Source organism: Perca flavescens, chromosome 18, assembly GCF_004354835.1.
Source record: "Perca flavescens isolate YP-PL-M2 chromosome 18, PFLA_1.0, whole genome shotgun sequence".
NCBI classification, from domain to species: domain Eukaryota; kingdom Metazoa; phylum Chordata; class Actinopteri; order Perciformes; family Percidae; genus Perca; species Perca flavescens.
Window position 1 is genome coordinate 24,471,977 of NC_041348.1, and position 21,556 is coordinate 24,493,532.

The 21,556-nt window shown below is 40.0% G+C and overlaps 1 protein-coding gene across 1 annotated transcript in view; it reads left to right on the forward strand.

Moving 5' to 3' along the window:
* The first annotated feature begins 11,960 nt into the window (after positions 1–11,960).
* Positions 11,961–21,556, forward strand: part of nudt14 (nudix (nucleoside diphosphate linked moiety X)-type motif 14) — a 29,487-nt gene continuing 19,891 nt past the window's right edge. Inside the window, exon 1 of the mRNA XM_028605753.1 lies at positions 11,961–12,170. Within this exon, the coding sequence (XP_028461554.1) occupies positions 12,090–12,170 (81 nt within the window). The 5' untranslated portion in view covers positions 11,961–12,089. The remainder of the gene's footprint in view (positions 12,171–21,556) is intronic.

Sequence of the window (21,556 nt, forward strand, 5' to 3'; positions counted from 1 at the left end):
CTCAAAGGGATAAACCAAAAATTTGCCAAGAAAAACCCTTTTTGGCTCATCGAAAACACAGATAGGGTGTGTCTTACAGTAGAATTAAAGTAAAATGTGGGTTTTTATGATAAAAGTTGTATTTGTAAGCTCATTTAAATGGTCATTTAAGCATAACCTTACCTTAGCAAATTAGACATTAAATGCACCTTCAGTGTCAAATGCTGTACTCTGGTTAGGCTTTAGAGGGCGCTGTGGGCCTATAAAATAAAAAATATCCAATTCCAATTCCCACTATGGTTTGTGAGCCCTTAAAACAAAGCAGTACTAGCTGCTACTACTTTCATTTGATGGGTTAAAAATAAAAAAAATAAAAATGCAAAACAGATAAAAATTGACCTAATTTGTGCAAAAAATATAGATTTTCTTTCCTAATTTGTTTCATAATTTTGTGACCCCTGACCTTGAGTTTAGGAACTACTGGATAATAATAGATTGAATGTAGGATATAGATTTGAAAGTGTATAATTCTGAGGTAAGAATAAACAGTGCTGCAAGTGACACGTACTTTTGTGGAGTAGCGCATTTTGGAGCTTAGTAACAGAGAAAATTAGGCTTGGTTTCGTAGGTGAACTTTTGTATTTTTGTGTGTTTTTAACATTTCATAAATTTTAAGGCTAATAATAATAAGCCTTGTAATCCTTTAGCAGTGACGCACCTCGGCATCAAACAAAGAAACTCATCTGCGTAGACTGGGCTCCGATTTGAGATAACCAACATAAACCTCATGTTATTTAGCTGCAGATCTAGCTGCTGTTCAAAGCTCATTGGCGACAGCCAAGCATGACTGACATGAACAGTGTCCACAGGCCATTGGAAAGGTCAAACAGCCAGAGACAAGCCTCTGAGATGTGTGTGTGTGTGTGTGTGTGTGTGTGTGTGTGTGTGTGTGTGTGTGTGTGTGTGTGTGTGTAGCCCCGACGTCAAAGGTCAAAGTGGACTTTCCAAACGGTCACCCTCGAGTGAGGCGTCAGGGGACACGAGTTCCTCCGTCCCTCCCCCAGGAACAACGGCTGCTGTCAAACCAGATAGAGGACACACAGGGTGTCCAGGCGGGGGTTAGGTTTGGCTGAAGCGGCATTTGGGTCACCTGACCTCAGCCTGGAGGTCAACTCAATTCCATTTCAATCGATCCATTGAAGGATTTTTCATTATTTACAAATGTGAAACCGAATCATTCATTGGCTCATCGTCACACAACAGTACAAATAGCTATTAGATTTTCACTCCAGTTGAGTACAGTTGAAGTAATGGTGTCATGTTTTCTGTGTGATTAAATATTTTGAATTTTTGTCTTTTCAAATAGCTTGGTAGTGTGTGGTTGGGTCTTTCCCATTTAAAAAAAATACTTTATTGGTCTGGTAAGAAAAAGCTCAATCAAAATGCACTTATCAGAGTGAAAAGTTTATAAATGAAAACATAATTTTAAGAGGATTTGGACTGTTTAATCTCTTTTGCTTTTTCTTTTAGCAAATTAGCATGCTAACATTTGCTAACTAGTGCTGAACTGTTTTCTTGACTATAGACATTGATATCTCCACAGTGGGTAAACAGATTTTTACCATTCAAACTGCATTTGAAGAGTCCATCTCCATTCGTTCTTTTGCAGTATGAACTGCGAAGCTAACCCTGACCTATCTCTTACTATGTTAGTTTATATCAAGAGGTATAGGACCCTAGGAACATAGTGATGACTAAACACAAAGTACAGATGAGGCAGATAGGAATTAGTCCTTAGATATTTGGACATAAATTATATTTTATGACTAAATATTAAAGTTCTCGATCGAATGATACTGCTAGATGAAAAGAGTTCAAGATAACACAAGTCAGTCAGTATTACAAGAACATATTTCGTGGCAATCCATTAATAGTTACAACAATAAATGTTATTCAAAACCCCAAACATCAACCTCATGGTGGCGCTAGAGGAAAAGTCAGGGGATCACAAAAGTCAGTAGGATTTATCCTCTAAGCCTGAATGTCTGTACACAATTTCACATCAATTCATCCAATAGTTGGTTAAAGTTCCAGTCAAAATGGTCGAACAATTGCTATCCATAGAGCCATGCTGCTATTGTCATCTACAATTAAAAAAAAATCTTTTAAAATAAAATTGAAACCTGTAAAACAGCTATGATCTCAACCCTGCACGAAGTTAAACAATGAGTTGCAAAATGACATTGACTGTCTGGATGAGATAAACATGCTGTTGGAAGGGTGGATACAAAAAAGTCAAAACACAAATTCACAAACTAAAGAAGAAACCAAAAAATGGAATAAAACAAGAAATAAAAACCCTCCAAGTTAAATAAGTTAAGACACGGGTGTAGTGCCTAATAATGTAAAGATAATATCCACTTGACATTAAATGCATCATCACGTACGAAACACCTTTCTGAGTGACAAATGTAACAGTTTATTGTGATTTAGGTGAAATTAGACGGCAACGCTCCGAATGTGTAATTCTGTAAAGGGGAACATTTGGCCTCAGGTAACCTGGTTCAAATCTGTTTATCCACAGATCCAGGAGCAGTATTTCACCTGAGTAACCTCATCAGTGTCATCCGCTGACATCAGCAGGGAGGGGAAGCTTTAAGGTGTTATTAGGAATTGGTTTTGGAAGATGGAAACATGCTCCTTTGTATTAAAGTTCAATCATGACCACCTGCCTCACACACTGCTGGATATAAAGAAAGGGAAATGAAAAGCATGTGCACTTTGTTCTAGTAGTAAGAACAATTTTCCATTTCTAGAAATAAACACAATTTTACATCACCATGTTATGATTGCATTTGAAAATAATACATTAAAAACAAACACAATTGAATCATCATGGAATAACATGTTAAGAGTAACAACACGTGATCGTAAGATGTAAATGTTTGGTTCATTACAGGACATGCAGCACCAACATTCAGCTGCAGGTCCTGCTTGGATAATAAACTAAGATTTAATATTTAGAGACCTAAATAATGGTGTTGACATTATACATCCATATAAATATAACATGGGGTCTCCCAGGGCTACATTCTGGGATCAATGTTATTTTACTGTGTCTGCATTGCTATGCCAGACCATTATCAAATATATATATATATATATATATATATATATATATATATATATATATATACATTTCTATTTAAAAAATGACAATGACACATTACAGAAAGAAACAAAAGACTATAGGTACCAATGCTCCATAGTCCAATTAGTAAAAAATGAAATATGGTTTTCAGTTGGGAAATGAAGCAATATTTGCAGAAGATATTTGGGCAAGAAGCAAATGAAGCATCTGAATGTGCAGAAGCTCATTAGCAGATTTTCATTAATATTCACTAAAGGTCAGAGTTCAACAGTGAACCAACAGCCATTGCTGTAACTGCAACGACAGACTGCCAACACCTCCAGCATGAAGTAATTCGCTTTTATTGTTCCTCCCATCCTCTGGCCTTGGTAGCCATGTTTGTTAATAGAAAAACTCAGCCATGTCTTATCATAATTATCTCACAGTGCTGCTGGGAGTCCAGCTGTGACAGCTTCACTCATACAGTAAGAAAAAAGATAAAGGCAGCACAGTTGAAACAAAGTGTTTCACAGCAGCTCCAGAGGAAAGGGCCATATTGAAGCCAAAACACAATGGATTTATTCTTAAGGCACTACTGTATATTTACAACACATAATACTTTCACTAAGAGGTCTGAGAATGAGAATGAAACCGCCTATTCCCAGGGTACACTGGAGTTAGTGGAGGCCTACGGTTTATTTAAATCAGCCACTGGATATATAGAAAATATGCCAGTTCATAATGTGCGATCCCACTAGATTCATGCTGTTGATTGAAAAAAGTAGTTTTTGAACAGATTAATTGGCATTATTTAGCAGATAATGTTGTGATCCAATAGGCCAATCTGTATACTGTAATGGGATAAATTAGTGTCATCCTGTTAAAGGAGCTGTAGGTAGGATTGCGAAGATCCAGGACTTAGCCAAACAATTTGAACATCAACAACTTCTCAGTCCCTCCCCCCTTTCTGCTAAAGCCCAAAACGGTCTCCTAAGCCCCTCCCCCCACAAGGGAGAATGAATGCGTGTGGATGAGCAGTGACTGACACGCAGTTAGACCCCGCCCCACTGGCCCTGATTGGTGAATCTGAACAGAGAGCTGTTGCAAATTGCACTACAGGCTGTAGGTGGTGCCAGAGAAGCTGGATCTTTTTTAAATTACCTGCTTCATGTAGTTTTACTTTTAACATAGGGGCAGTTTCAGCAAATATGACAGAAAGTTAGTTTTATAAGTCTTACCTACTGCACCTTTAAGCCTAAATATCACAGGTTGATATTTTTGCTTCATTTAAAAAAAAAAAAAACTTGCAGATACCAACTTTAAATAAATGTATAGAATAATCTAAGTCTGGAGTCTGGAGATCTGGAGAAGTACGTTCTGCGCGTAATACGTCTCCCTAACAGCAGGTGGCGCTAATCTGTACTGTCGCCCAAAAAATGAAAACCGGCAGCTGATTGGACGAACGCGTCACTTGGGTCTGGCTCCTCCCGAGTTTCAAAGCCAGACCATAATGGCGGCTCGTTCGGAATACGATCTCATATTTTACGAAAATAGTTCACCGAAACGTGTTTCTGAAAACATTTTAAGTGAGAAATAGGCCATCCAGTTGCTAAATCTGTCTTCATTTCAGATCGACAAAGGTCAGTTTAAAAGATTTTCGTCAGATTTTGAGAGGCGTTCGTCACGCTCATCCCGCTCGTCATTTCCGGTAATTGGTCATTGAGTCCAACTGCCCACTGGCCGGGTCAACAAGTCAAATCGGCCCAAATGAATGCCGACGGCTCCTCCGACTGACGACGGCACAGAACACACCAAAATTACTCGGGTCACCGACCTCGCCAAAATGGTTTGTGACGAAGTTAAGAATTTAGTGCAATAAAACATTTTTAATAGTTCAATGAATATTTTCAAATTAAGGTTTCATTTCACTCTGTGGGAAAAAGTATGGAACCATTACGAAGACAGTGGATAAGCACACACTTTTGGATTTGATATTACTTTATGTTGCTGCATTACTATATGTTTAACATTTTACTCCACTGACAAAAAGTATGGCGTACTGAAATATGCGAGACTTTCTGCTGTGAAGGTGACACCCCCAATTAGATTAAATGTTTGTGTTTATTTGTCTGTGCATTGGCATTCTGAAACAGAGACGAACAGAGACGTGTCTCTACACAGCTGACTTCAAATGTCACTGTTCATGCCACTGTCCTGTTCATCAGTCCTCCCCACTTCCCATCCTGCACTACTTTAAGTCCTCTGTTGTATGTTACCTTGATAATGGGCATTAGAGGGCGTCTTAATTGGTCCTTCCAGGCAGATAATTAGCTCTGATGGCATGTGCTCCTATAGTGATGCGAATGACGTCCCACCCCTCACCCCAATCACCAACACACACACACACACACACGTAAGTAAAGACTATGTGACCCAAGAAGTTGCCATATTCTCTGGCCATTCTTAGGAAAAGACAATAGGTCTGCCTTGTTAAAATAGGCTCCCTCTCAGCAGGGGAACACAGCAGCTGTCCCATAGTATCAAGATTCAAAGGTCCCAGCAGCCTCACAACCCGTCCCATCCAGTCCAGAGGTTGTTTATTTTTTATTTTTGTGTGAACGTGTTACATCTCACATTAGCAGGGAAATACAAAAGAAGTGTTAACGTAAAAGTTAATTAAGTTAATTCACTTCACTCCGTGTTATTCTATATGGAGAGAGAATGTTGCACAGCATTCAAACCTGTTGAAAATGATTTTAAAAATGAAGTATGACATAAGAAAATACACTTAATCAACATGTATGGTAATATGCATTTACTGCAGCCAATCCAAAAACACTACCTATGCATACCTGATACATACAGACGTGTCAAAGGGCAGCAGAACTTAAATACATCTGAAAAACTCTCCATATACACAACAGTAACCAGGGCCACTCATAACACTGTGTGTTAATTGTGGTAATAATGAATAATAATAAGACACGATACAATACGATACAACTTTATTGTCAGCCAAAGGCTGAAATTCTTTGTACGTCCCTGAGTAGCTCATTTAAAAATGAGGACGTACACACACATCCAAATGAGGACATACACATACATCCAAATGAGGACATACACATACATCCAAAAACATCCAAACATACATGGGATTAATAACACCAACAGACATACATGAGACATTACCACAAATGTCATAAACTCCAAAATAAGGAAACAGAGAAAACATATATAACAACAGTACATGACATGAACATACACACAGACAAAGTCTTGGAGATGTATATCCCTGAAATAAATATTGCACTGGGTTTAATGTAGCTGGTTTAGCAATAGGATAGATTGATGTATGAAGGAGTTTTTAAATCTAATACGATTAAAAGAATGAACTCTAAAGCGTCTGTTTGAAGGCAGAAGCTGATATTCACTGTGCAAGACATGTAAAGAGTCATTTGAAATATTTCTGGCTAGTCTAAGCAGAGATATTATATATCTGCCAGACTTTGAGTTCATGTGAGTGTTATATAATGTATTGTTTTGTGTTTGTAAATTAAATATGTACAAGTTGTCAGTTATCCTCCTTAAAAAAAACTTCAGTGTTTAAAACCGACAGGCAGCTTAACAATATTATTAACAATATTATTGCATTATTATTTCATTATAAACTCATTTTAAAGAACTTCCTTTTTTGTCCCCTGCTCCATCTATAGCAAGAGACTTCAGTGTAACTTCCAGCTGAGTTAGACTGAATCCAAACTATTCTCTGCCACAATAGCTTTACTTAGTTTCGGCCGAATTCCATTTCAGGTCTATTTGTATCCATGGAAGGCAAACAAGTACCAGGAACCCCAGCGAACAGAAAGCATTGTGGGCGAGTTGCCTATTCTCTAGCAGAATAATGATGACAAAACAGGAATTCTGACCTTGTTCGGGGGAACACATCCTGGGGCACGAAAGCAACAAGGGAACAGAACAATAATAGCTTATTACTAAAAATCTAAGGGCCTGACAGAGGAAGGTTTCCATTCCAACGGCCTTGAGAGTTGGATCTTGCAAGAGGAAGAGAAGTAATGATGAAACTGACTAGTCCAGCCACGTGCCAAACACCTGGCTGCGTTGTTTACCTGTATAACTGTATTCTATGCAGCTCTCTTGGTCCGATTTTCGCATTGATCATTGCTAATAAACATTTTCATGAAGATACAGTAAAGTTGATATACAATACTGCAAGCAAAACCTGCAGAGCTATTTTAAATCTTTTGGGGCAAGTCACGAGTTGTCACAAACAAATTGAAAGTCTTCCAGGTTTCTGCATGCTGAACATGTTCCATATGATGTCATTTTTTAAAGCTGTAATAGTGTTTTCACATAGCTAATAGTCAGTCATTTCAATGCACATTCTAAAATATTTTGTTAAAAACAGCTTCCTGCTGAAACAACGTCCATGAGATCTGTGAGAGTGAACCAAAACAGTAAATTTGCAGGCCATAAAGCCAAGAGATTAACGCAGTTAAAATCAGACTCGCGTCCAAGTTTACAACTCTGAATGTCTGTGACAAAAACATTTACTGAAATGTGCCACAAAGTTACACCTTACGCCTGATCAATTAATGTGGAACTTGATAAGTAGACTACCGTCACCACCGTGTCTTACTGTCTTCACCATGATTCCTCCATCAACACACCTCCACCACACAAGATGTCTGCGCTGCGTTATCAAGTGCTCCTTTGACATATGGTGCTATTTTGAAATCCAAGCTCCCATGTGAGGATATAAGAGCGTCTCCTGGACAAAGCGAGTGGCGGCTGAACGTCCTGCTGGACGGGTGGATACCGGCCATCTTGACCCACACCCCGAGCCCGCTAACAGAGGTACATCAGCCACCTTGGCTAAGTGCATTCCCCGAGCTCCTGGCCCAAATCCCTGCTTGACCCTGGCTGATAAACTATGCTATGGATAGACCACTGGGGAGTTTTCCCTTTAAAATAAGGATTAGTACAAAGTTTCCACAACATTAATAGTTCTTTGGGCTACTATGGTCTATGGTGTGGGCCATAAAACCCATATGTTCTTTCCATTTTACCCAGCACTGTCTTTTTTTATCAGTCAATATCATTATTATTCTAATAATATATTAATATCTCTTCACACAGCAGGTAAAGAGGTTCTAGTCCATTTCTTCCACAAATGTATTCTTCTTGAGCAGCATTCACGCAAAGAAACACAGCCTCCAAACACAACAAACACTATAACTTCACTGAAACCAATTTCCAAAATAAGAATAATCCTCATCCAAATGTTGTATTAGAGTTTATCTACATCAGACATTAAGGGATTATTATTATTCATATTCATATTATTCAAGGACGGAATTTGGAGAACAGACTAAGTTTGATATACAGTAAAAAGTCCAAAAGTATCACACATAAAAATTAATAACTAAGTTGCTAAAGTAATATACAGTATGTGACTGATTGTATACCAACAAGTTGAAAAGTATTGAACTGTGATAAAATAACTGAGATTGACGGACATCATTTAAAAAAGGAGACAGTAAGACATAAAAAGACATAACAGGACAGACAGGGAGAAAAGGGTTTTGATGGCTTTAGGAGGCTCCAGGTTTGGAGTTGAGCTAAGCCCGGTGAAGTCTGGCCTGCATTAGCCGCCTGCAGGTAATGGTCGTGACTGTGAGGAGCCTGCATGCGCGTGTTCCTGGAAGGATGGGATTAACACGTTACTGGTGCCTCAGAACCTGACTGAGGAGCTGATAAGACTTTTGGAGGCCTTTCTGTTGGTGATGCTCAAATGAGGCCCAAGAGAGGAATCAGTGTCAGGAAAGTCCACCGTGAAAAGAAAAGGTTCTACAGTTCTGCTGCTGACTATGTTCCACTGAAAGAAGTTCAGATGCCTTTTTAAGTTCACAAAGACGTGAGTTATACAGAGGCTGTTTCACATAGTATGTAAAAGACAATACTAAACTTGTCATCCAGCAGAAATTATTTAGTTCTCTTGCAGCCAGTAAATTACATACTGTCACTTGCCTTATTCTCGGCTGTAATTTTAGTGTTGAATCAGTCCCGTGAAGTACAATGTACAGTGGTGAAAGTAACTAAGTACATTAACTCTAGGACTGTACTTAAGTACAATTTTGAGGTACTTTACTTGAGTATTTATATTTTATGCTACTTTATACTTAAGTAATACTAAGTATATAGTATTACGTTATTGTACCTTTTACTCCACTACATTTATTTACAGTTACTGTTCAGACCAAGTTTTAACATAAAAACATAAGATAAGATTATTAAATACAATGCATTGTTAAAGTTTAAACCAGTGGTTCGGAACCTTTTTGTCATGTGACCTCTCCAAAAAAAAAAAATCTGTCTGGTTGATGTCTTTGAGTTGTTAGCGGTTACATTTTCCCCTAATATTTTTATTAAATTAAAGAAAAGTCATGTATCAGAACTTTATTTAACTTCTTTCCTTTCCCATTTATTTGTCACATGAAAGTCGCAGAAGTCCTGGATCTAATTGACCACAGATTGTCTCAAATGAACAAAAAGCTAAATCTGAAAATGACAATATTTACAGTTAACAACCACAAATAAAGATTTTATTGAGGAGAAATACGTGTTCTGACAACAGGCACTATTCTTTGTGCATTAGTCTTATTTCATCCCCTCATTCTTCTGCCATAGTTTCTTTGTGTTCAGCAAACTAGAGCAGTTGACTCCTGTACAATGCTTCAACTCCCTCCGTCTTATCGTGCCCTGCAGCTTGGCTGGATCGGGCAATATAAATTGGACGTGCCCAGAGGAGAGACGCCGGTTCCTCTTTTGGGTCCGCACATTGTTTCGTCTAGGCCTGTATTTATTCAGATGTAAATCAGCTCGCAAAAAGTGTTACGTCCTGTCCTTGTGTAGTGGGCGGTGGACTGGGGCTCATTTGTTGGAGGAAGTCAGCCCCGTTTAGATAGGAGCTCTGCAGATTGTTTTCCATTATAAGGCTGTTATTGATGTGAGGTGGTGACATCATGCAGCCTCACCCTTCAAGGCAGGGTTGGTGAGAAAGAGCTCCCACACCCATTTCAAATGCATGGCACAGCACAGTGAGGATGCTGGATTTCTCATCATGTTTAATATGAAGCTGTGTTGTTGGGTATTCAAAGATACACCCCAGGCTCAAAACACTGGATCAGAACAAGCTGTCAATCCCAAATCAATTGATAAATATTACATTGTCATGTCTGAGTTGTTAAAGGAATAAAGCAACATTTTGGGAAAGAAACTTAGTAAAGATAAAGCCAGAAGCCAGTTAGCTTAGCTTATAGCATAATAACTGGAAGCAGGTGGAAACAGCTTGCCTGGCTCGGTCCAAAGGTAACTAAATTCTCCTAAACCCCTGAAGTTAATTCATTAACACGTCATATTGCAAAATATCTAAGTCTAAAAATGACACGCTGTGGTTTTACAGGGGGCTAAGTGCGGGACAATTTTTTGTCCTGGCCAGGAAATTGCCTGGCACAAAACTCCCTGTAAACCAACAAATCTTCATCATCATCTTCATATTTAGATACTGATAAAAGAGTGGTAACAATCTTCTCTTATCTCAATCTTGGCAAGGAAGCAAGTAAGCGGATTTCCCAAAGTGCTGAACTATTCCTTTAATTTTTTTCTGAACATGATGACATTTTGAGGGGAAAATTTCATTCGAGTAGTTTGACAAAAAAAAAAAATCTTAGTAACTAGCTTTTTCTGGAGCGTATAACTGCATCTCATCTCACCACTTGTTTTCCGTGGTAATATTTATAAATCTGTAAATAAGGCTTTATTTTCGAATAATGGTCAGTTGAAAAACACACATAATGCAGATTTTTAATCATAAAAAGGCTTTTCTTATATACAATATGTGGAAATACAGTTTAAATAGTCAAAACACCTACACATTGGGTCGTGTTACACTGATTAAAAAGGAAAATAAAAAACTTTCAGCTTGTTCTATTACAGAAAAACACACAAAACACTAAACATGCTGTCCTTGATGAATAATGCAATCCTCCTTTTCCAAGTTACGTCACCTTTAGTTGACCTGTGACTGGTGGTTCCCCTGAGCCAATCAGTGTGACAAATACCAAAACACAGGGACGAGATGCAGTATCATTCCATCGTCTTCGTCTTTATTTGTTTGTTATTTGCACAAACACATAAAGTAGGCTACATACAACAGATAAAAAAAAGAAGAAGCAGTTTTATTGCGGGAGAAGAAGCCTAAAAGGCTATATGGATCATTGTCCTGATTGCAGACTTTTTGAAATAATGCCGACCACACAGCACCCAATGAGAATTAAAATGTGTTGTTGTTGTTGTAGTGGTGGTGCAGTGCACTAGCAGCAAGATCTAGGTTCAACATCCACCTGCTCTGCCCGTATCTGTGTGGCCCTAAATCACCCACAGGTGTGAAATACTTAGGCTAAGTACAATAGGCCTACTTGAGTAAATACCTAGTTACATTCCACCACTTATTGTATGCATGAAACGTGCTATACAAATAATAATAATAATAATAATAATAATAATAATAATAATAATAATAATAATAATAATAATAATAATAATAATAACTTTAATAAAAGACTAAAAGAAAAAAAAACAATTTAAAAACAGTTTGAAGTAATACATTAAGCAAGGAGCTACTAAAGAGAATAAGTTAAATAAAAATACACTTTTTTTATTATTATAATACTTACAATACTTCGTTATCGGTCCTATTGTTTCTAAAAGCTTGAATCAGAAGAAAGAAATGAACTTCCCTCCATTCCTAATAGTGTCCCTTTCGCTTTCACCTCTCATGCCAGAGTCACAGTTCAGTCTCATGTCCTCTCCCGGCTTCCGTAGACATTCCTTCACTGTCAGTTCTGTGCGGTGACAGACGACCATCGGTGAGCCAACAATCCAGCTCGAAGTGTAAACTATGGAAGAGATTAATAACATTGAAGTCACTCCGTGCACAGAGTCCGACTATCTGAAACCGCTCAGGGTGCACTATAACCAGGTGAGTTATTTCTGTCTGATAACGCTTGATACAGGATGCAGGATGCTGTAGGCTAGCCCAACCCCCCATTCATTTTGCAGCTAGCATGCTAGCATAACATGAAGGCTAAACTGACCTTAAACACAGACGTTGACCGGAACAATTGCCGTTACTTTGACCACAATGACTAAACAACCGTGTTCGCTTTGTTTTCACGTACGGTGTGTTTCTGTGTTTGACATGAACCGGAGACAGCTAAGAGACAGCTATAAGTAGCATGCTAACGGTAGCCTGCTGAAGAGGTTTTTAGACTGAGCATCACGTTAACGTTAGTGAAACGGAGGCACATGCCTTACATTAGTATAAGGAGGTGTTGTTCACACAGTTTACCAGTGTTACGTGACAAGGAAACATGTTTCCCGTCTAATTAGCAGGTCAGGTGAGACTTGTTGATCCCAGCAGTCAAATTGAGTGGTGTTAGTATCTGTGGGTCAGAGGTCAGTTCAGGTTTCAGGCTTGCCTGTTCAAATCTTATGGGAATTTAAATAGTTAAAAATACTCTAAATGTATGTTTGCCTGCAGGAAAAAGTATAGTTCCAGGATATAACATTAAACACTGCAGGGAAATATGCACACAGTTTTTTTTTTTCTTTTTTTTTACATTGTCAAAGTATTTAAAGGTGTAGATCTCTTTGTCCTATAGTTATTGCCAAACAATCAATTATTATTTGTCACATGAAATCGTACGAGGTACAATTCCAGTGAAATGCATCAACTCCTTCAACTTGTGCATGATTCATCATTAAGCAGAATGTGGCCGTCAGATTGGCACACAGAAAAAAAGAGTCACTCGATTGAATGGCACCAGCACTCCAGGAACCAGCCAAGTCTCTGTGAAAGGACACCACAGCTCCTGAAATTGCCCTTGAAAGTGACGCAAGGCACAGACGCCATCTAGCTCACCGTCCGACGCTTGAACACAGACTACCAGGATGTCCAGCAGAGAAATCACAGGCAATAATCAATTCCTCCACGTTTGCCTCGGTTGCCCCTCTGATGTAGAGATGGAGATGGACGCAGAGATGGTCTTGCTTGTCCACGTAGTCTGGATCATGGCCATTAGTAGTAGTATTAGTAGTATTTTTATTTGGTGATTGATCACTTAAGTTTTGCTTGGTTTTCCCACACCATTATGCTGATGAAAGTGTGAAAGGGTAAAAAGATAGATTCCTAAAGTCATGGTATCAGACAGTTAGAAATAGGAGTGGGAGATAAGGAACTTTACCACACAAACACATTTTTGCCTGGGTGAATCCTTAAACTACTGCCCTTTTTAAACGAGTGGGTGGTGTGTTTGTCTCTATTTTGGCAAGACTTGTTGATTTCTTTAAGGTGGTATTATTTAGACATCGATCAGTGCTGATACTTAGCATGTTACAGATCCACATTAAATACAGTTTCTTTGTTATTATAAAATGTAGTGTTTTTGCTATTATTTACATTCATTTATTTACGGTGATTCAGTTTTTATTGCCACAGAAATCACTGGCCTTATGTTACCTTATATACTGTAAATATGATTCAAAGGAGGTAGAAAGAAATTTGGGGAAACGAGAGAGCACTGGATTTAGAATCTGTACCGGGAGGGAAATATTTTTCTTCACGTGTGTTTATGAAAGTGTAGCCTATGTATTGTATGACAAATGTACAGTATATTGCCTCGCAGTATATCAGCTAATTAGAAATGAATCACTTTCTGATATCAAACATCTCCTCTTAAATGCTTTTGTTATTCTTCTCTTGTATATATTCAGTAGTCCTGTAGACCAACTTTGGCACATTCATACTAGCATACTGTTCTATAGGGCTTCATGGGTGCACGTGTAGTCGCTATTCAGCTGTCTATACATTTTTAGCTGCCTATCCAGGTCATGATGGCAAACAGGGCGGGCAGAGTGGATCGCCTGTGACCGAAATCTCGTTAACTGTTTCGTTAATTTTTATCTCAGAAGATCAAAAGCTGTCAAATTTCACATTAGCTGCCTATGTGGTTTGCAGTAAATGCGTACCAGAAATTGAAAAGCATGAGATTGTGATCCTGAAGCATGACTCGAAAAAGTCAGTAGTTAGCATAGGTTCATCATTAAAAATATTAAATTTGTTTTTTATATAGTCCACATGCTAAACGGGGAATGTGATGTGATGACTGTGTGTCCTGATCTCCAGCAAAGTGAGAAATGCTTCCTCATCCAAGCATAGGCTGCCGTCCCGAATGAATTTATTTTTAGGTTTCAAAATATTTGTGCAGTTTCTCTGTTCCTGCGTTACAGACTTGGCTTCTGTCAGGAAAGTGACAGTGGTGCAGAAGATGTATTATAGTAATACTCACAGCTAAAATTCATTTCTTGTGGATGATAGGAAGATATTACATTTAACCTGGCCATTGATAAAGTACAATTCATTTCTATAGTACATGCAAGATAAAGGCTCTTTTGTTCACTGAGGGCTGGTAGCAACGCTCAATGTCCAAAGTGGAAAATACTTTTTAAACCTAAAGAAACGGGAACTCTCTATAATTTGAAGGTGCTCTTTTGTAGCGTTCCTCTCAATTGAATTAGAAAACTCAAGTACCAATGCACCCATGTTAAGGGGAGCTCAGTGAGGACTTTTTTTTTTTTTTTCTTCTTCACTGTGGGGTTTACACCTGTGACAGCAGTGTGGGGGGGTTAAGCTTGTCAAGAGAATGGCGGAACGGCTAAGACAGCAGATGGACAACAAAAGAGATGTTGGTGGACTCCCTCTCCGTCCTGTCCTCCCTTTCATCCTCGTCATCTCTCCTGTGCAGCTCGGGAGGGGCTGGTCAGGGACTCCCCACAAAGGCCTTTCAGTCAGGCTGAGGGAGCATCTCTTCCCCAAACCTTTAATGTTCCTCGGTACATCTGCAGCTTAGCCACTGGCCACTAAAACCTACACACACACACACACTGAAACACGCTCTATAAGTAGATAATGTCATGTGTGAGAGGCTCTCTTCATCATTAGTTTTTACTGGTGTTTTGTCTCCTCTCCCTCGCATCTCTTCAAAGCAGGTAATTGTCCCTCATTGACTCTGGGAAACCCCTCTTATCTCTGTCGCCTCGTGCTTACGTTGAATCACAGGCTGCTACTTGGAGCAGGATAATTACCTTCCATTTATTCATTATAATGATTTGAATTATTCATCTGGAATTATTTATCTTGTACAGCTTACAGCCAGTGGCCCTGGTACTCCTTCAATGAATATGAGATCCATTATGATCTTAAAACACACATTTTCTCCCATGAATAATTAAAATAGTTATTTATAGGCTCCAGCTTGAATCATGGGAGTAAAATTAGCCTAATTTGTATGAGTGTGTCTGTAAGTGGAGAGGGGATTGTCTGCATGTTTTAAAAACTTTGATTTAGGGTAGGGTGATAATTCAGTACGATAATGTATTACCTGTGTGTGGAAATCTCACAAAAAGAGTTGAAGAGTCTGAAGTAATAGTATAAGAGTAGAATTCCCTCACAATCAGTCTTAAGGCTCTGACACACCAACCCGATAATCGGCCGTCGGACAGTCTGGTGAGGCCGGTGACTCGAGTCTGTTCGGTGTGTTATGTGCCGTCATCAGTCGGAGGAGGAGCCGTCGGCGTCCATTTTGGCCGATTTGACTTGTTGAATTGGCCAGTTGGCAGTCGGACTCTGACCAATCTGATTGGTGGAGTGCTAGCCCTCGACTAGCGAATCAGTGCTTCTTCCACAAGAAGCCCGAGAGCTGACAACGCCAGTATCTTCTTATTACTAGCCATCGTATTTTCTTCCGTTCAGCGATTAATGACAACGATCCTTCTTGGCTACTATCAACACTCTCTGATGAAAACAATGAGTGACGACAGCATGCTCTGTGTTTACTAGGTCTAGAGAGATGTTCCGTCATTTCCGTTTTAATTTTTGGGCGACAATACAGATTAGCGGCGCCTGCTGTTATGGAGACGTATTACGTCTCGCGCACGCGCAGAACGTACGCTCAAGTCGGCGATGCTTCGGTGTGTTCCGAGGCACTTTTTTTGAGAGACGGGAGCCAACTGATCAGTCCGACTGTCTTTTCTGCCGATGGTCAGCCGTCGGGTTGGTGTGTCTTTTGGTTGGTGTGTTTAGTGCTAATTAGCAAATGTTAGCATGCTAAAACTAAGATGGTGATCATGGTAAAAATTATACACATCAGCGTGTAGGCATGATGAGCATTTAGCTGAAAGTATGTCTAAGTACAGCCTCACAGAGATGCTAGCGTGGCTAAAGGCTCTTAGTGTTGTTACTCGACTACTGACTTGTAGGCTTGGAGTGATTGATCTATTATCTAAATTGTTGTTGACAAATCAACTGCTTCAGTACTATACCAGCCCTAACCTAAAGCACGCATAGATTTGAAATAATGATCTCACACGAATGCTACTGACTGAATTAAAAACATTTAACCCCCTGTATCCATTGATACAGGTTCACACCTGGACGACAGGCTGGAGTGGGCTGTAAAACACAAAGGCCCTCCACAAAAAGGGCCAAAACCGGCTCTACTTCCTGTGAAAGACTCAGAGGCTTCAAGTCTGCAACAGGATGCTGCAAATGTTCTACCAGTCTGTGGTGGCCAGCGCCAGCTTCTATGCTGCTGTGTGCTGCAGACGGAGCATGCGGGCGAGATACGCTAACGAGCTAGTTAGTGATCTCAGTGATTGGAGGAGGGAGTTGAGCTGGACTCTGGAGGCGGTGACGGTGAAGACGATGTCCAAGTTGGTTAGCATTCGGAACAACGTCTCCCAGTCCCACCCCTCCCAGTCCCAACCCCTCTACAACATGCTGGTTGAGTAGAGGAGCCAAAGACTCATACCCCCAAGGTGTTCCACCGGGCGGCACAGGAGGTCATTTTTATTCCTACCAGTGGCCATTAAACTTTTTCACTCTTCCCCACTATGTTGCAGGCTGCTGAGGCAAAGTGCAATACATCTTTTGTACAATTTAACTTATAATAACCTCCATTTTGCACACCCAGTGCACATCCACTTTGCACATTGTATGCATGCACATGTTTAAAGGGCATACTTTATTTTTAAAAATTTTTACTTTTAAATAAACTTATATTGGGCATAGTTGTTGTGTTTTGAGTATCTATCTATCTATCTTGAGCAAACAGAGCTGAAAATCAGAAATGGCCTGTGGTCAATTCCTCCAAGTAGTATGTCAGTCAGTTTGCATTGGCGGGACTAACATGTAAACAGACTTGATGTGATTTGAGGTCTACGTGCTTTCTGTGGATTTCACTCGAGGACACAGTCACATGGGTGTGTACTTGAGGAGTGTGTCCTTGACACTCTCTTTGGCACTCGTGGATAGAAACCACTTACCAGGTTGTTTTATTGCTGCAGATCTGTCATTTCGTCGTTACTGGTCGATCAGTTTGGGCAGGTGCAGATGCTTTTTGTCATTGTCATTTTTAAACTCTGCTGATTATTAGTTCACTGGTTGTAATGTGTGTATGATAGCCCAGCTGCCTTTGTTCAGGGAGGTGAGAAGACAGAGAATGGAGCTAAAACCAGAAAAAAAACTGGAGAGCACATGTTGAGATTCAAAGAGTGCTATTGTATTTGAGGACGGTAGTTGATTTTTTTTTTTTTTTTCTGCTGCAGCTGCCGGCTTGATAGTGTGTGTGTGTGTGTGTGTGTGTGTGTGTGTGTGTGGGTGTGTGAGAGATGGTTATTAGACTTTAAGCACATAAAAGACCATACATCCCTCCCTACAATAGGCATTCACACAGGAGCATGTCATTTCTGATGCCTAAAGCCAGAGGGACCACATTAATTTCAAGGTCCTGTGTAGCCTGTTCCTCTCTCTCTCTCTCTCTCTCTCTCTCTCTCTCTCTCTCTCTCTCTCTCTCTCTCTCTCCCTCTCTCCCTCTCTCCATCTCCCCATGGGCTAATCTCTCTGTCGTAATCCTTGTCGGCCATGATTCTCCTTCTCCCCTGGGCCATTCAAGCCCCTCCCGCCCCCCTTCTCTCAGCAAGTGGCCCGAGTAATGAGGGGAACCCCACCATCTGTGAGTGGTGACAGGATACTAGAGAGGGTGTGTGTGTGTGTGTGTGTGTTTGTGTTTGTGTGTTAAGAGTAGTTTTACCTTGTACAGTATGTGGTTGCAGGAAAATAAATCCTCTTTTTTGTATTTGATCAGTGTAATCACTCATTTCAAAATGTAATTGTGAAATTTGATATGATTACTGCAAACAAACTAGACCATAATCAAGGTGGTTGTTAGTCTTTCTCTTAGTCTCTAACTGATATTACTGGTATTACTTTTCTCTTTTGCTTTTCTGAATAGATAAATCAGTTCTAGGAAGTGATTTTTACATCATCAGCTTTTCACACCTTCAACCATCTGCTGTTAGCTCCCATTTACGCTGGAAGGAAGGCAAACTCTTCCTTTTTTTGTGCTGTAAAGCAATATCACACTACTTTTACTCAAAGAGGGCCAAATTTGATCTTTTTCTCTCTGTTTTGGGTTTCTATTCCCACTAAGCTTGGGTTTTTTCACTCTTAAAAAAAATAAAGCTTTTGGAAAAGAGTGGATGAATCTGAAAGTGATTCTCATGTGTTTGTGTGGATAAGGAAAACAGCTGGCACAGACTGTGAAAGTAAAGTTAAGACCAGCTAAACACTCATTTTACACGTCAATATACAAAATCACATAGCAGGTTACAGCCAATATTGGGTAGGAACACATTACTGTAATGCGATTACTATTTTCAGTTACATTAGTTACTAACCCCTGCATCGCTTTGTTACTTTGACAATTTTGGGGTCTTCCTCACTGTCTTACCAGATGGAGGGTTTATATTGGTTTGGCCTCTCTGCATTCAATTGACCAGTCCGAGATGTGTTATCTTGGGGCTGGAGATTTGGGGACTGGGGTGGTGGTCTTACTTAATTACATGTTGTGTCTTCCTAGCCTTAATAGCTTGTAGTCTCGCTTTGCCAGACCTTCCTCCATGCGGCACTGCGGAGGAGGGTATGGCTATTCCGCACAGCATTCTGGGATGGGAGAAAAACATGCTCTGGTTTATTGGCATTTCTTTAAACCAATCACAATTGTTTTGGGACGGGAAAAGCCGGGGTTCCGCTGCAAAATAGCCTTGGGAAGGAACTTGTTTTGGTGGAACATGTGTACGTTCAAAAGATGTTTTAGTCGTACAACAGAAAACTCTGATAGAGATTGGACAGATAGTCTAGCTAGCTGTCTGGATTTACCCTGCAGAGATCTGAGAAAAGGTTAACCATAGTCCTCATAAAATTTGACCGGAGTTTAAAATGCCAACACAAAGGAAGCCCAAGGCAATGGATATCCGGCATAAATGAGTGAAATTCGGCGGAAATTCCGTTGGCAACGGAGCAATCCCGGAAGTGGAACGTTGAGGATAGACTATGTTTAGAGTAGCTTTATTGTGGGCTGACAGCCGTTGAAGTGCTGCTGCTGCGGAGCCATTGGAGCTAAATTAGCCTTTATGGTCAGTAAATACCTCCAAACCCCAGGCTACATCATTGATTGTAGTCAGGCAAGACTCAATAGGCTTTAAAATCAGTTATGGTAATTGTCATCGGGTGCTTACCAATTTTTGCAGATGATTACCTCTAACGTTTCAGAACCACAAACTATATATTGGTATGTAATAATGAAGCAATAAGGTAAAGGCTTGCAATATAATTTCCCATCCCTCTCAAATAGGGGTGCGAAACACCAGGGGCGTCAGACTGGGGAGGGAAAGGGGACTGAGTACCCAGGGCCCTCATGTGAGGAGGGCCCAAAAAGATGATAGAATGAATAGCTGTGGATGTGGGGAGAGGGCCCATAGAAAATGCCTTTCTACAGGGCCCAGAATTTTGTGCTACGCCCCTGGGTGGCACCGTAATGAGATTGACGGGCACTAGTGCCAAATAAGCACCGGATTTTAACATGCGGCGTTAACATGAACAGAAAATTGCGTTGCCTGTATGTTTTCACAGCAAACGCGCGTGTGTGTGAAATGTTGTGTTGCGCACGAACGTAGTGTTTAAACTTTACGGAGACAACGAAATAAAACATTATTATTATTAAGATTTTCCAGTTTTGTAGGTTTTGATTTGTTTTTATAATAAAAAAAAAAAAAAAACATGCATATTGATCACGTGGTTGCCAAAGGGGGCAACCAGAGGCCACGAAATGGTTGCCAAATGAATCAATCTTATTGTCAAGCCCTGGTTTCCATATATTGGTTCTGTTTTTTGTGTCCGCTGTACTCTCCACAAAGCTCATTTTAGTTGCTAAATGTTTCTTAAAACAATTATTTAAAGAATGTCAACAAACAAGGGAATGAAATGTCCCTTTTATTCACAAGACTACGTTATTATTAGTAGTATATTTTCTCCAAATGTTATGTTCCCAAAGTATCCTAGTTATTCTTGCTTTAACGCAAAGTATAATGCGATATACAATATAGTAAGTCTGTGTTTTGCAGTAACATTATGTTGGATAATATAAACTTCAGTTTTTTACCTGTAAAAGGTTCATTGACAGGAAAAATGCTCTGTCTCATACATTATTCAATAAGCATGCTTTACTAAGCAACAAGCCACAAGAAGTGCATCTCTGCCTCAGTCACGACAAGTGATTTATCACACACACACACACACACACACACACACACACACACACACACACACACTCTATACAGACCAGTTTTGCTTTCACCAAGTAAAAAGCGAGAGGGGTGTGGCTGGCTTGGCCTTAAAGGGGTGATAGAATGCAAAACCGATTTTACCCTGTCATAGTTGAATAACGACAGTTCGGTGGGTAAATACGACATACATAGAAGCTCAAAGTCCCACTGACACCCCTTTACTATGAAAATCTCATATTTTGAAACTGCCGCTGAAAACGGGCGAATCCCAACAAAGCTGGAAGTTGACGTCAACCTCCCAAAAACCAGAACCTTTTGTCAGCCCATGGGTGTATTAAGAGAACGGTCACACCTCAACATTTACATAGGCTACACAACTGACCTGAGATCAGGTAGTCTTCCGAATCTAGGTCGCGCAGATCTCTGCTATTCCATTACAAAATTCACTTCTGAAACTTTTTTATGCGAGAAATCAACTATGTAAAGCTCAAATATGGGCCGTTTTACGAAAATGGATGGCTAATTGCAAATTTTGTCCGACTGTGTCGGAGTTCAGCGCCGGTGCTGCCTGTGTTGCTGCCTCGCCGCCCAGCCTGCCTTCCTTCACACACCCCGGCCTTCTCTGAGCTCGATTGAGCTCCGTTACGACTGGCAGCCCACAGCACTCCATATCCGCGCAAAGTC